General features: G+C 40.4%; 1 protein-coding gene and 1 pseudogene across 6 annotated transcripts in view; one reads left to right on the top strand and one right to left on the bottom strand.

Moving 5' to 3' along the window:
• Zranb3 (zinc finger RANBP2-type containing 3) overlaps positions 1 to 16110 on the top strand; it is a 163119-nt gene that overhangs the window by 81579 nt on the left and 65430 nt on the right. For 4 of the 6 annotated variants that reach the window (XM_075987784.1, XM_075987786.1, XM_075987783.1 and 1 more), the window contains one exon: positions 1062 to 1147. The exons of the other annotated variants lie outside the window; for them this stretch is intronic. In XM_075987784.1, coding sequence (XP_075843899.1) covers positions 1062 to 1147 — 86 coding nt within the window. The remainder of the gene's footprint in view (positions 1 to 1061; positions 1148 to 16110) is intronic. 6 annotated transcript variants of the gene reach the window in all.
• On the bottom strand, positions 7083 to 16058 carry LOC142859173 (COX assembly mitochondrial protein homolog pseudogene; annotated as a pseudogene).

Raw genomic sequence — 16110 nt, 5'->3', positions numbered from 1 at the left:
TCTTAGGCAGTCATAGAGAAGGCATAAAGGACGATAAGGATTTTAATGGTATGCGACACTTAGGGCATCAGAGATAGAGCTTTCTTCCCAAGCAAATCACCGGCTTAAGGAAACACTATATGGAAGCATTCCTGGTTTTTGTAAACTTTATCTCTCTGTTCACAAGATAAACCCTGGAAGAATATTTGCTGATCCTAACAGTAGCCAAGACACAGCCTAAGCATACCTTGTACACTGCTGTTCAGTCTCAGCATGACCTTGGTCCTGACACATTTTCGCTTTATTGCCTAGTGTGTTCCACTGGTCTTCTCCTTTATGTTGGAAGTTAGTGAAGTCCTAAATGAATGTGTTTTGTTTGTGTTGTTTGACATAGGCATGAGCATGTCAACTACTTACACCTTTGCTCCATGGAGTGGGAGTAGAACAGCCAGGGAGGCTAAGAAGTGCAATATTGAGAGCAAATGTTGACCGGGCACAGAAATGTCTACCATATCTCTCTGCTCTTGGATGTTTATGTCTAGAAGACTGTTTCCCCACAGAGAATGTTTACGAAGATTAGCTAAGCCTGTTTCCTTGTTCAGCTGTATAGAATACCCCTGCCTCCTTGGTTGTCTGTGTGTAATAGCTCTACCTCCTTCATTAAGTGTAAGCAATAACCCTGCCCCTTCTTCAGATGTATATATTAAACATACTAGATTCCAAAATTTAAAAAGTTCTTTATTATTATAGCACTTTGCTTATATACTTCTTTTTTTTAAAAAAGTTACCTGTGACATACTTTTGTAGTAAAATTTTCATTGTACCATAATATGATTGCCCATATGTGAACACAATTATATATACGGTGGCTGAGAAAAATCTTTTTTAAAGTATGTATATGTATGTGTGTATACATTTTTTATCCCTGAAGAATGGATAGGGTGGGAGTAAAGAGAAAGGAAAGGCCTTGAGGGAAAAGTATTTTTGCTTTTATACCTCTTAATATTTTTTTAATTTCTTTTATTACCATAATAATTTAGTTGGAAAATCGCAATATATTAAGAACATTTGTATTGTTCCAGCTTTTCATGCAGATTGAGGCTCTCTTCCCACAAAAATTCGGAACTTGGATTGAGTATGCTAAAAGATACTGCAATGCACACGTCAGGTAGGATAATTATTCTCCATAAGCCTTTATCTGCACAACCTTGAAACTCTAAACATTAAACACTGTTATCATTCCTCATTCCAGTGGTCTTCAAACTTACTGTAGCTGTGAAAGGATTTCTTTAGGTAAAAACTTTTACAGGTGACCTACATATAATGTAAAAGAAATAGCTAGGTGTTGTTCACATGCCTTTGATTCTAGCACTTGGGAAGTAAAGAGTCGAATCGCCAGAGGCCATACTTGCCAGTACATAATGAGTCCTTGTCAAGGATGAAAGAAAATGTGCCTGTTCCATGAGATATGTGTATGTACATGGAGGTGTGTTGTCCTGCTATTCGTTTGACTGTGTGGGCTGTCAGGCTTAGATGAGGCAGGATTTGGTGTTACAGTGATGTCTTAGTTACTGTTCTCTTGCTCTGAAGAGACTCTGTTACCAAGGAAACATAAAAAGAAAGCACTTAATTAGCGGCACGCTTACAGTTCCATGACCATCATGGTGGGAGTAAGGTAGCAGGCAGGAAGGTATGGAACTGAAGCAATAGGTGAAAGCTTACGTCTACATCCATCTGCAAGTTGGAGGAAGAGAGCTAGACAGGGCCTAGTATGGGCTTTTGAAATCTCAAACTGAGAATCAAACATTCAAATATATGAGCCTATGGGGACTGTTCTCATTCAAAGCACTGTGAGTGAAGAGGTGTATGGAACCTGGTATCAGTCATTCCAGGAGCCTTCCTGCACTGTTTCTTGTTATGTGTTGTGATATTTTTGTTTTAGGAAGTTACCTTAATTCAGAGTTTTAGTTCCTTTTATTTTTTTTTTATTTTTTTGGTTTTTTCGAGACAGGGTTTCTCTGTGGCTTTGGAGCCTGTCCTGGAACTAGCTCTGTAGACCAGGCTGGTCTCGAACTCACAGAGATCCGCCTGCCTCTGCCTCCCGAGTGCTGAGATTAAAGGCGTGCGCCACCACCGCCCGGCTAGTTCCTTTTAGATACAATTATGATTCCCAGCCGGGCGGTGGTGGCGCACGCCTTTAATCCCAGCACTTGGGAGGCAGAGGCAGGCGGATCTCTGTGAGTTCGAGCCCAGCCTGGTCTACAAGAGCTAGTTCCAGGACAGGCTCCAAAACCACAGAGAAACCCTGTCTCGAAAAACCAAAAAAAAAAAAAAAACAATTATGATTCCCATACATGATCCTGCCTAATATTTGTATTGTTCCCATGACAGGTCTGTTTGACACGAATCTAGGTGTTGATTAAAACAAAAAAACAACTGAACAAACAACCTTAATGGTGACTTTTGCACTGGAGATGCCAAATTTGTTTACATGATATATATTGCCTACATTTCCCATTGGACAACTAGAACAGGCTAAACATTTAATTTGCATGTCTGTCCTATTGTGTGTTTCTTTTTAAAAATTTATCTGTTTTTTATTTTATGTGCATTGGTATTTTGCCTGCATGTATGTCTGTGTGGAGGAGTCAGATCCCCTGGAACTGGAGTTAGAAACAGCTGTGAGCTGCTCTGTGGGACTGGGTCCTCTGGAACAGAAGCCAGTGCTCTTAACTGCTGAGCCCTCTCTCCAGCCCCCTACTGTCTGTTTCTTGATTAGTATCTGTCATATGACAACAGAAGTGTGTACCTCACTTATTAATGCAAAGAGAGAAATATTTCATCTTTGTGAAATGTTGTGTAATGGTGTAGGTTATCTTCTGTTTTTTTCTTACTTAATAACGTCATTTCAAGGGCATTGTGCTCCTCAAAGGCATTTTCTTTCTTTTTCTTTTTAATTATGTGTACATGTGTATGTCTATAAATGGGTATATGCATATGTGAGTGCAGGTATCATGGAGGCCGGAATAGAGAGTCAGACTTCCTGGAGCTGGCATTTCAGCTATCCAACATGGGTGTTGGGAACTGAACTTAGGTCCTCTGAAAGAGCCGTATGTGCTCATAAGGGATGAGCGATTTCCAGCCCTTTAAAGATGTTTTCTTCTACACCCATTTCAGAAGTCTTTCTACTCCTTTATGTCTTTACCTTGAAAGCACTGTGGTTCCATAATCTTTTATTCAGATCAAGGCATTTCCTGACATTTCTAGTTAGGCTGTGAGATGCTATATTTTCATCCACAGTGTTTTTATTCTGGAAAGGTGTCATTTTCACACTATAATTTTACAGAATGCAATTATGGATCGTTATTCCATCCTAGACCCATATTTTATATTTGAAATGTCATGCTGCATTCAAAATAAAGTTTTAGTGAAATGCTTGAGCAAGAATGTTACTTTGTCTTTAAAGAACTTATTAAATTCCGGAGACATGCTCCAAAGAAGCATGTTAATGCATATAGAATCTGATGAAAGAATTTAGGGTGTAATTAACCAAATACCACATACCCCATATGATTTGAGAGGCATAGGGAAAAGGGATTACTCAACCAGATACCCTTACCTAAATGCCATACGTTAGTCACTCTTCTGAATTCTATGTAGAGGCAACTATGAATACACATAGGATCTGGAGAAGGAAGCACAGTGAAGAAATTGATTAACATTGTTCTAGCATGGGAAGGTTTAGAGCCCACTTAGTCCCCATGTGCACTTTTGGGGGTTAAATCACTCACCTGTGTCTTGCTATTTTCTTTTGTATTTCTTCCCCATTGTTCTTGACTTTTTCTCTGAGTATGAGAGACTTCAAAAGTGGCAACTTTACTAAATATTCCTGTACTTAGAAGAAAACGTGTGACTGATGCAGCCAAGCATCCTCCAGCAAGAACTCTCCTTAGAGCCGGGCGATGGTGGCGCACGCCTTTAATCCCAGCACTCCGGAGGCAGAGGCAGGCGGATCTCTGTGAGTACGAGACCAGCCTGGTCTACAGAGCTAGTTCCAGGACAGGCTCCAAAGCCACAGAGAAACCCTATCTCAAAAAACCCAAAAAAATAAAATAAAAAAAAAAAAGAACTCTCCTTAGTGTGTGCTTTAGAGCCAGGTGTTAAGGCACAGCCTTTAATACCAGCCCTTGGGAGGCAGAAGCAAGTGGATCTCTGAGTTTGGGGCTATTCTGGTCTACATGGTGAATTTTAGGCCATCCAAGGGCTACATAGTGAGACACTGTCTCAAACTAAAAACAAAGTTGTGCTTTGGGAAGACATCTGTCCTTTCTTATGTTTTGCTTAAAACTTAAATTATCCTAGGAAGATTTGGGGAAATTGTGCTTGCTTCTTATGCACATGGTCCAGGGTTCATTCCTCAGGGTGGGACATTAAGTTCTATGCCAGTTCCACTACTTAGGAGAATTACTTGTCTAAATTTTCTTGAGAGGGAAAATGCAGATTGATAATATACTCAAGGTGTTAATTCCATTTACAGCATGGTCAGGGTTATGTTTACCTCTGTGTATCTCCAGCACTGTGTCATTTTGTGTTCTTCCTCTGGCTAAACACAGGACTGTCTATTCCATGTGCAAATGGCTCAGATCTGAAATAATAGTTAAGTTAATAATCAAGGTATGTTTGAGGAATAGTTAAATAAGATGTGGAAAGTCAGATTTGTGTTGAAGTGATGTGAGAACATAGTTCAATTACAACAGACTTCTGATTTTGAATCCTCCTATGCTGAGCTGGTGTATGAGGCCATTTCATGCCCCCTACAGCCTCTGACTTGATTTTAATTAATCGATTCATTCAAAAAGTATTTTGGGGGGTTGGAGAGATGACTTAGTGGTTAAGAGCCCCGGCTGCTCTTTCAGGGCCCCAGGTTGAACTCCCAGCACTCACATGACAATTATAATAACCATCTATAATTCCAGTTGCAGAGGATTCTACATCTTCCTCTGGCTTCCGCAGACACCAGGCTCACTTGTTTTACGCAGACTTACATTTAGGCAAAGTTCATATATATAAAATAAAAAGTATTTTTAGGTTACCTGCTATATACCAGGCTATAATGTTAGCTATCAGATATGCTCCAGAGATCAAAATAATCCAATAAGCCGGGCGGTGGTGGCGCACGCCTGTAATCCCAGCACTTGGGAGGCAGAGACAGGCGGATCTCTGTTCCGGAGTTCGAGGCCAGCCTGGTCTACCAAGGGAGTTCCAGGATGGGCTCCAAAGCTACAGAGAAACCCTGTCTCGAAAAACCAAAAAAAAAAAATCCAAGCTTGTCAGGTGGTGGTGTCGCACGTCTTTTATCCTAGCACTCAGGAGGCAGAAGCAGGCCGATCTCTGAGTTTGAGGCCAGCCTAGTCTACAGAGTGAGTTCCAGGACAGCCAGAGCCATACAGAGAAGCTATGTCTTGAAAATCAAACAAAAATAATCCAAGCTTTCACTGAATTGTCAGTTCAGGCCCTAGCTGTATAATTGTAGTTTTGATGAATGTCATGGAAAGGGGGGAGGAAGGAAGGGAAGGGTGCTGTGGCTGAGGGTGCCAGAGCGAACCAGTAAAGACAGCTCAGAAGCATCCTGTGAGCAAATCTATTTCCTTCCTTTTCAGGACGTGGGAGTTCTGTATGCTAAAGCCAGAACAAGAGAACTCACTGCTACCTTGAGGAACTAAAGCAAGTCCAGCTCAGCTGAACAATCATTCTAGAGCTAAACCAAGATCTTTAGACAAAGACAGCTAGTTAGGAGTTAGACAAAGATAGAGTTAGATAGGAGTCAAATTACAATCTTGTTCATCAGAATGGGAATAGGAAGACATTGTGGGTGTCTTCTGTTTTTCTGTTTCTTTTGTGAGTGTTGCTTCTTGTTGTGGGTTTTTTTTTTAGTTTTGTTTTTGCAATAGAAATACATAAGAAAATGTACTATTAAATACCATTTTAAGTATAGTTTGATAGCCTTAGATACATTCATATTGTTGTTGCAAACCATCAGAACTTTTAATGCTAACATACTTCATCATCCTAATCTAAATTCAACGGTGGTCTCCATCTCTTAATTCAGCCTTTGCACTGTGAACTTGTAAAGTGTGGGAGAGTCATGTGTAATGAGATTTACAAATTTCTTTGTTATTTTTAGTACTATATTTTTACATGGCTCAAAATCTTAAACTAATAGAAGAGTAAGAGCATTCATGTTTTTGGAAAAGAGATTAGTGTATAAAAACATAAGCATTTTTGTACTTTTGAATTTTTACCCTTTTTCTACATAAATATTTGTATTTTTTCATAGTGTCAATGCCATATTGTAGAGATTATACTTTAGTTCCAGAGATGCCAGAGATATGAGGGAGTTTGCATCATTAAGTGGCATATTATTGGGGCTATAACATACTTTCTGGAGTAATAGGGCTTAAGGGAGTTTACATGTCTTATCAAAGACATGTCTTGTTGCTGCATTTAAAGAAATGAAGAAGTAGGGGGTTAAAAATTCAAAAGTTGACGTGGTCTGAACTTGTGCAGGATGGAAATTGAGACAGTGAGATTAGTAACATAGGTTTGTTAGCAATGCCGAGTTTCCACCTCAGATCAGTAACACAGATTAGTAGCGGAGCCAGTCTTCTCAGGGTGAATCTCCACAGCAATGTGGTATAGGCCTGAAGTACGCCTAGAGTTGGATCTAACACTGGGAGTTTTGTACCAACTTCTGATAGATGAGGGGATGAAGGACAAGGAGGATTAGTTATCTACTCAGAAGCCAGCGTGGGGACAGGAAGGCTATAACAGTCACGTGCCCAGAACCTCATGATGAGCAGGGTACCGTGCAACATAAATGAATGGTAGAAGAATGAGCAGAGACTAGAATTATTATTATTGTTGTTTTTTCTCCTATCTTGTATTTAATAAACCAGAACTCTGAAATAAAGATTTTTATTTCATAAAATATCAGTATTTTCATGATTAGGATAAAGTAAACATTGTTTCTGTCTGCTACTTGTAGTTGACATTATAAATGGTTTCCATAAATACAAAAGTTTCTGACTCACTTAAATATTTGCCTACATGCTTATTGGAAGCTTCTGTAGCCTTTTCTCAGCAGGAATTCCTGGTTATCTGAATTCTCTCCTTTCTTTGAGATGGTCCAGTTTGTATTCTTCATCAAAGGCAGGATCATTATAATCAGCAGTTAGACATCCTATCAATGCAGAATTTCCTTTCTGGCATTTTACTAACATATGGATTTTGGCATCCTTGTAACATTTAGTAAAATATTTGACTTGTTCAGAACACCTCACTCTGTCCTTGTCTCATCATTTTGGAATTAGAACGTCTTTTACAGCATGCCTGAAATGCTGCTCTGCAGGGCCAGCATCGCCTTGGCAGGTAGATAAGAAGCAGCTGCTGGGTTGGAGTAGAAATGAAGCAATTTAAAATATATATACAGGAGGTTGTGCGCATGAGTGCTGGTGCCTTTGGAGGCCAGAGGCAACAGATTCCCCTGGAACTGTAGTTAGAATTCAGGCATTATGCTGGCCTGCCCTGTCATCTGGCAGGATGTACCCAGGCTGTCCTCTGGCCAGCCCCAAATCCTAATCTGTACACAAGTGCAAAGGTCCTTTAAGATACAAGCTCTGCCCACTCCTGATCTCTCTCTCTTTCCATCCATTCTTCTGAAGAACAAGATCTCTGTCTCTCTCCTTCTCCCTCCCTTCCTCTCTGTCTGACCCATTTTTTCTTAACTTCCCATTTCTATTTTGTTTGTTTGTTTGTTTTAGTTTTTCCACACAGGGTTTCTCTGTAGCTTTGGAGCCTGTCCTGGAACTAGCTCTTGTTTTCACAGAGGTCTGCTTGCCTCTGCCTCCCAAGTGCTGGGATTAAAGACATGTACCACCACCACCTGGCTTCTCTTCCCATTCCCTTTATCTGTAATAAACTCCACACTCAATCTCTCTCTGCGGTCCTCACTCTCACCATTTTACTGTAAATACAGCAATTACAGGTGATTGAAAGCCATCTGACGTGGGTGCTGGGAACTGAACTCTTGTTACCTGCAAGAGCAGAAAGCTCTCTTCAGTACTGAATCATCTCTCAACCTCCAAGAGTAGTTCTTAGCTTTTCAGATAGAGCTGATTTCTGAGTGAGATTATAGCTGTGAAATTGCAGTGTAGGGAGTAGGCTTATAGACGCTCATAAAGACAAGAAGAACAAAGATGTAAGAGAGAACTGAAAGTCATGTTTTAAAATTTTTTTTCTTTTGAGGTCATAATTACATCATTTCTTCCTTTCCTCTGTCTGTTCCCTCCCATCTACCCTCTCCTCAAATTCATGGCCTCTTTTTCTTTAATTTTGGTGTGTGTGTGTGTGTGTGTGTGTGTGTGTGCATGTGTGTGCACGCGCGCGTGTGCGTGTGTGTATGTTCCTAAATAGATAGATATAACCGCCTCAGTCCATATAATGTTACTTGTATGTGTATGCTTTCAGGGCTGACCAGTCCGTATTGGATAACCATTTGGTGTGCTCCCCGGGAAGACTATTTCTTCCACCCCCCACATTCCTTAGTGGTCTGTGGTATTTGTCTATGGTTGAGGCCTCCTGAACGTTACCCCTTCAAGTTAGCATGTCTGTTGGTGTCATCCTTGTTCCTTAGGAAGCATTTTGACAGATAAAAACGCAGTGTAGGGGGCTGGAGAGATGGCTCAGTGGTTGAGAGCATTGCCTGCTCTTCCAAAGGTCCTGAGTTCGATTCCCGGCAACCACATGGTGGCTCACAAACCATCTGTAATGAGGTCTGGTGTCCGCTTCTGGTATGTGGACATACACACAGACAGAATATTGTATACATAATAAATAAATAAATATTAAAAAAAAACGCAGTGTATCCGGGAAAGGGTGAGCAGAATGAGAGGGTCCACACTTAGCTCCACTAACACCCATATGATTGACTGCCTTCTCTATTTAAGACTCTGTTTCAGATTTTCAGGTGATGAGATGCTGCTTAGCCTTTTTTTTTTCTTTTTTTGAGACAGGGTTTCTCTGTGGCTTTGGAGTCTGTCCTGGAACTTGCTCTTGTAGACCAGGCTGGCCTCAAACTCAGAAAGTTCTGCCTGCCTAGATGGTGCTCAGTCTTACAAAGCTATTAGAATTTCAGAAAAGGAGACCTTAGGGGAACAAGTTCTTAAATTAAATTTAAAGATTTGTCACATTTTAAAGGAATTAGACTTTTTTCGTCTTTGTGTCACTAACAGAAAACTAGGTCAGTAGTGAGACCTATTTAGGTTGTAGATTTTGGCTTATGTATGTAGAATTGGAGGAGAGGGCTCTGAGCACCAAACCCCTGTCCTCATGATTGTATGGCCAGCACTTCGCTTACTGCGCAGTCCTCCTAGATGGCTTGTATAATTTCTTCCAGGACTGTTTGGTAGAACTCAAGAGTAAGTCCACCTGGGCCTGGTGTTCTGTTTTATACCTGAATATTAATTAGCAATTCAATATTTCAGTAATGCAGACGTCCTTGGGTTGTCTCTTCTCATCCTAACGCATCTTCTGTGTGTACTGCACGGTAGCCATAAGTAAAGAAGTGGATATTATTGAGCAGCAGCATTTCTCAGCTCTATTCCTAATGCCCACTTTTCATAATGGATATTCAATACCCCCTTGTTACACTGGGAGGAATTTTATAGGTATAACCATATATAGCCACATGTAATTTCAAATAAAGAAAGAATCCAACATAATGCAGAGAGAAAAATAAAAGTTAAGGTAACTAAAAACATGTACTTTAATATGTAAGTAGGTTGAGACTATATCAGAACACAATTAAAATGAGTATAATAAATAAGTTTGTATTTATGGTTATATGAAATCTAAAACTTCTTCAATTGTCATATATGCACTATTATTTTATGTGCCACCAAAGAATAATTTCTGAAGTTAAACTGATGTGCTCATATGTAAATTCCAGGTATATAAATTTAGAGAAATATAAATCATAAAATTGATGAAAATTTGGTGGGCTTAGAATTGTGGATACTGTTATTACGGAAGCTAATATAACACAGCTGTGTCTGTATGATATAGCCAGTATACCACAGCTGTTTGGATGGTAGCCAGTACTACACTGATGTCTCCAAACAGTAGTTAATAAATCACAGTTATATGTATTACAGCTTAGCCACCAGAGTATTTTTGGGGTCATTGGCCTGGTTTTCCACATCAACAAAGTATTCTGAGTTGAGTTTCCCACCAAAAAATGTGGGATATCCCTTTGAGCTAACGTTATTTACAATATCTAGAAAAATGCAGTATATAATAAAATTGTGTAGTATGATAGGAGCGGTGGGCTGCATTCCCGCCCAGCTCCCCACACGGCTAGCTTTATACCCAAAATAATTATCCGGAAACTGTATTCTTTTAAACACTGCCTGGCCCATTAGTTTTAGCTTCTTATTGGCTAATTCTCACATCTTGATTAACCCATTTTTATTAATGTGTGTAGCACCACAAGGTGGTGGCTTACCAGGAAAGATCTTAACCTATCCATCTCAGAGAGGAGAGCTATAGCGTCTGTCTCACTGCCTTCTTCCTCCCAGCATTCTGTTCTGTCTACTCCACCTATCTAAGCTGCTGTCCTATCAAAAGCCAAGGCAGTTTCTTTATTAACCAATGAAAGTAACACATAGACAAATGACCCACCTCCATCAAAATTGTTCAAAAATAGTCTTCTTAGCTGCTATTGCCTGTTCTTAGGCATAAAAGGAGTAGATTTATTATTTCAGTTATGCTCACTTTACACTTTTGTTTCTGGGCTGCAGCGATACTTGTCTTGACTTTGTCTCCAGATGTGAACTTCTGTGCTCTCTCTATGTTTATCCACCCTGAGTTTAAAGCCAAGAGCAATCATCAAAGTTTCCACATGTGTCAAAGTCTTTTCACTTAGTTTTGGAGCTTTGTGTATGTATTGCTTTAATAAAAATATTCTTTTAAAATAAAGCTCTGAAATGTTAACAACAGTACCTAAATGTCATATGCTAGTCCAAGTAGTTTCTGAAGCTAGGCCTGGTGGGGTACTCCTGTGAGTGATCTCAGCACTTGACAGGTCATCCTTGGGAACATATTTACTGATCTTGAGGTCACCTTGGGCTCCATGAAACGCTGTCTTTTAAATGTAAAAAAAAAAAAAAAACATGAGGAAGGAAGAAGGGAAAGAAGGGGAAGGAAGGGAAAGAGAGGAGTATTGGGTTGGGTGGGTGCAGGGGAGGATAGTGGCTGCAACAAAATGTGTGTATGGACCCCTGCTGAGACAGCAGAGGGCCTGTGAATTGTACAAAAGTAATTCCGCATTTACATAAAGCTCTACAGAGATTAGTGCAGACACCTTGGCCATATGGTTTTTTCTCTATGCACTGCTGCATACTGCTATTTTTAGCCATCACCTTTGGTTGCTAGAAGCAAGTAGTAAAAATGGTACTTGAATATATAGTGCTCCAAACAGATGAAATTTTTATGGTTTTATAAGATTTTTAAATTTTTGAATTATGTGTATATGTGTATCTGTGTATTGGTTTGTGCACAAGTGCAGTGACCTCAGAGGCCAGAAGAAGGCTTCAGATCCCCTGAAGCTGGAGTTACAGGTAGTTGTGAGCTACCTACCATGGGTTCTAGCAACCAAACACTGGTTTTAGAAAGTCAGCCTGTGCTCTTTACTGCGAACTGTCTCTCCAGCCCCAATTATTTATGTTTGTAGGTATAGGTTAAAAATAAACTAAGGAGGAAAACATTACATAGTAAACAGACTGTTCAGCTCTTTTCCACCCCACAACATTTATCAGTATTGCTAACATTAGATATATACTTTAAGTATCCACAGCATGGTATGATGTACAAGCTAAACAATATATCTTTTTTTATTTTGTGTTTGTTTTTAATTTATTTTATCTTAAGTGAAGTATAATTATATCATTTCTGCTTCCAATTCCTCCCATGCCCTTTCCTGCTCCCTCTTAAATTCATGAGCTCTTTTTCTCTAATTATTATTGTTGTACACACACACACGGTTGTACACAGAGACAAGGTTTCTCTGTGTAGCACTGGCTGTGCTGGAACTCACTCTGTAGGCTAGGCTGGCCTTGAACTTCAAAATCTGCCTGCTTCTGCCTTCAGAGTGCTGGGATTAAAGGTGTACCCTACCACACCAGGCTTTATTTTGTATGGAATTTTCAGGGACCCAGAATAACCTAAACATGAAAAAGAAAAATTGACTAGAAGGCTTGATTTTACTGATTATTGATGGCAGTATGGTAGTTATACAAGAATAGATGTCTAGGGCTGACAAGAGGACTCATATGGTGAAGGTATTGCTGCCAAATCTGATAGCCTGACTTTGAATCCCAGGATCCACCTGGTACAAGGAGAAAAGTGACTTTCAGAACTGGTTGTCTGACTTCCACATGTACTGCACCATATATAAAATAAATAAATGTAAAAAAATGTTTAGGAAATATATTCAGCCTGGTCGTGGTTATGCTCACCTTTAATCCCAGCACCCGGGAGGCAGAGACAGGCAGGTCTCTGTGAGTTTGAGGCCAGCCTGGTCTACAAGAGCTAGTTCCAGCACAGTCAGGACTACACAGAGAAACCCTCTCTCAAAAAACCAAGAGAGAGAAAGATACCATCAAGAAATTGAACTGGGCATGGTGGGATATGTTTGTAGTCCTAGTGCTTACCTGGCTGAGGCAGGAGAATCACAAAATTGAAGCCTGCATGGGTACCTTGAAAAGATTACTCACAGAATGGGAAAATATTTGCAAATTATGCCCTTGGTAGATGGCATGTGTTTAATATGTATATAGCTCTTAGAACTCAGTACTAAGACCAACTCAACTAAAGTGAGCAAGCAATTTGAATAGGCATTTCACAATAAAAGATATGTAAATGAGCAACAAACACTTAAAGATGCTTTCTGTCATCAGAGGAAGTGACTCAAAGCTACAAGAGAGATGTGTGTACCTGGTAAGACCCACAAGACCAGATAGATACGCGTTGGTGTGGAGGAACCGTGTCCAGCACTGGCGGATATGTCACATGGTGTATCCTGGGTTCCCTTCTCTATAGTTGATAGGTGTATGCATTGCATTCTGAAAACCTAGTAATTCCTTCAGTATCAAATATTACTGTTTCAGTCTTCCAGCCTAGAATATACCCAAGGGAAATGGAAGTGCACAACTTGCTCACTTTCCTGGATGCCTAGAGCAGCTTTATTCATTAGATATAAAACTTGGGACCATACCAGATCTCCTTCAGTGGAATGGCTAAAAAGTTGTGATCTATTTGTACAATGGAATTTTATTCAGTCATTAAAAGGGTAGAAGATCCATTAATGCTGCTGTACATGGGAATTTAAAAAAAAAAACAGTATTTAGTGAAGGAAAGCGGCCATAAATGAGCATTCACTATATGGTTTCACTCATAAATAAGAATCAAGAAGCAACTTAATTGGAACAAAATCTAAATAAGTAAGCTGGGTGTGGTAGCCATTCTCTTAATCCCAGCATTCATGAGGCAGAAGCAAGAGGGTCTCTGACTCAGAGACCCACATAGTCTACATAGTAAGTCCCAGGATAGCCAGTACTCAGTAGACCCTGTCATAATACTACTACTAATAATAATAATAATATCCTCTCAAAATGAGTAAAGTAGTGTTTGATTAGGGCACGGGGGTCTTCCTTTTTCTTCGTTCCTGCCTCCCTTCTGTCTTCCCTACCCTCATCTTTGCTTTCTAAGAAGTGGTCTTATATAGCCCCGGCTGCCCTCAAACTTAATAAGTTTGATGTAGATGAGAATGGCCTTGAACTTCTGATCTTCCTCCCTCTAATGCCTGGGTGCTGATATTACAGGTGTGAACTACCATACCTGATGTATGTGATTCAGGGGCTAGAGCCCAGGGCCTTACGTATGCCAGGCAAGCATTCAGTTGAGCTGCAACCCCAGCCAAGGACATAGGATTCCTTCTTGAGGTGATAAAAATGTTCTAAAATCTGTGACAGTTAAACTGCTTCAAATCTATGCATATCTAAAAAGCCACTGAACTCTGCATTTGTCTTGTTTTGTATGGAAGGGTGAATTCTGTTTTCAATAGGGCTGGTGAGGTGGCTCAGCAGGTAAGAAACTCACATGATGGAAGGAGAGAACTGACTCCCACACCTTGTTGTTCTCTGACCTCCACACATGCACCATGGTGCATCCCCATCCCAAACAAACAAACAAATGTGATTTTATAAAAGTTATCTATAATCACTTTCAAATATAATGGCGAGTAATCAGCTATTGTTGGGTGGTGGCTCTTCTAGCCCATTCTGCATTTCCCTTTGCTTCCCAAATATGAGGTTGGGAATTCTTTTGCTTTAAGACTCTGTCTCACTTGCCTGAAACTCCTGACATAGACCCAGCTGGTCTCAAACTCAGAGTGAACCCTGCCTTTGCTTCCTCAGTGGTGGAATTGATCACAGGGTGCAACCACTCCCAGCCTCCAGCCTCGTTTAAGAATAGTTTTGTTCTTTGAGAATTTTATATGTTCATACAAGGTATTTTGATCATATTCATTCCCCCTTAACTCTCCCTCACTCCTTCCAGATCCTCCCCCACCCTATTTCTCAAGCTGCCAGTGTTCTTTAGAGTAAGTGCCACCTCTGGCTGCTTGGCATCTGATGAAAAGGTGTAGTGGAGATAGATTGCAGTCAGAAATGGTTTTTGTAATCTCTGCTCCATGCCAGTCATACGGTTTACAATAAGCTTGAGATAAAACACCCAGGAAGCAATTGCTCATGCTGCTTCTTTCTGTGATGCATAGTCTCCAGGAAGAGTGGAGAGGCCTCCCCGTGACACTTAACACTGTACTGTGGCATTCAGATATTAGATTGCTCAAACTTCAAGCTGGGGATGGACTTGCCTAGCATGTGCGAGACCCTGGGTTCAACCATTAGTGTCACAAAGGGAAAAAATGCTCAAATGTCTGTGCTTCTGAACCTTGGATATTGGTTTCTGAAGGAGGCCTGTATGTGCCTGTCTGTATGGCAATCTGTGCCTGTCTATATACAGTCTTATCCCATGAACCTTCAGATAGTGTGCTTAGGAGTCCATTTTAAGGGCGGTGGTGGTGCCTTTAATCCTAGCACTTGGGAGGCAGAGTCAGGTGGATCCCGTGAGTTCAAGGCCAGCCTGGTCCACAGAGTAAGTTCCAAGACAGCCAGAGGTACACAGAGAAACCCTGTCTCACAAAACCAAAACAAACAAAAGTCTGTTTTAATTCAGACATTTCATTCTAAAAACAAGATTAAAGAGCCCTTCCAGCGTCTTCTTTCTATGGTGGCAGTTTCGAATCTTAGGTTTCTTTTGTTAATGATGTGGTTGAAAGGGAAAAAAAATCTGTGACAGAATCAGGTATTGGCAAGCATTTTCCCAGTGTTGTTTTGTTTTGTTTGTTTGTTTGTTTTTTACAAGGCAGGGTTTCTCTGTGTAGCTCTGGCTGTCCTGGGTCTTGCTCTGTAGACCAGGTTGCCCTGGAACTCAGAGATCCTCCTGCCTCTGCCTTCCTTAAAGACATGCACCACCACTGCTCAGCATTTTCTCAGCTTAATCTGTACACAAATCTTTAAGTATGACTACACAAAACATTAAAGAAAGCAAAATATTTCATTAGCATGAAAATATGTCAGGTTGGTGTAGCTCAGTTGGGAGAGTGCCTGCCTAGTATACATTCATAGTGATCCTCATGCCTTAGTCCCTTGTCCTAGAATTAGAGTTGTGAGGATTATACTACTTAGGTAACTTTGATTTATTTTTAAATTTGTGTGTGTGTGTGTGTGTGTTTGTGAGAGAGAGAGAGAGAGAGAGAGAGAGAGACAGACAGACAGACAGACAGACAGACAGACAGACAGACACACACTCTGAGGCTATCATATGTGAGCCATCTGATGTCAGTCCCAGACTGAACTTAGGTCTACTGCAAGATCACTGTGCCATCTTTACCACGGAACCATCTCTTTGGCCCCTTAGACTAGCTTTTTGAAACTGGTTTTTATTTGGAAATGA

The sequence above is a fragment of the Microtus pennsylvanicus genome, chromosome 10 (assembly GCF_037038515.1).
Source record: "Microtus pennsylvanicus isolate mMicPen1 chromosome 10, mMicPen1.hap1, whole genome shotgun sequence".
In the NCBI taxonomy this organism is placed as follows: Eukaryota; Metazoa; Chordata; class Mammalia; order Rodentia; family Cricetidae; genus Microtus; species Microtus pennsylvanicus.
Note: the sequence above shows the minus strand (reverse complement) of the source record. Positions and strands in the feature narration are given on the sequence as shown.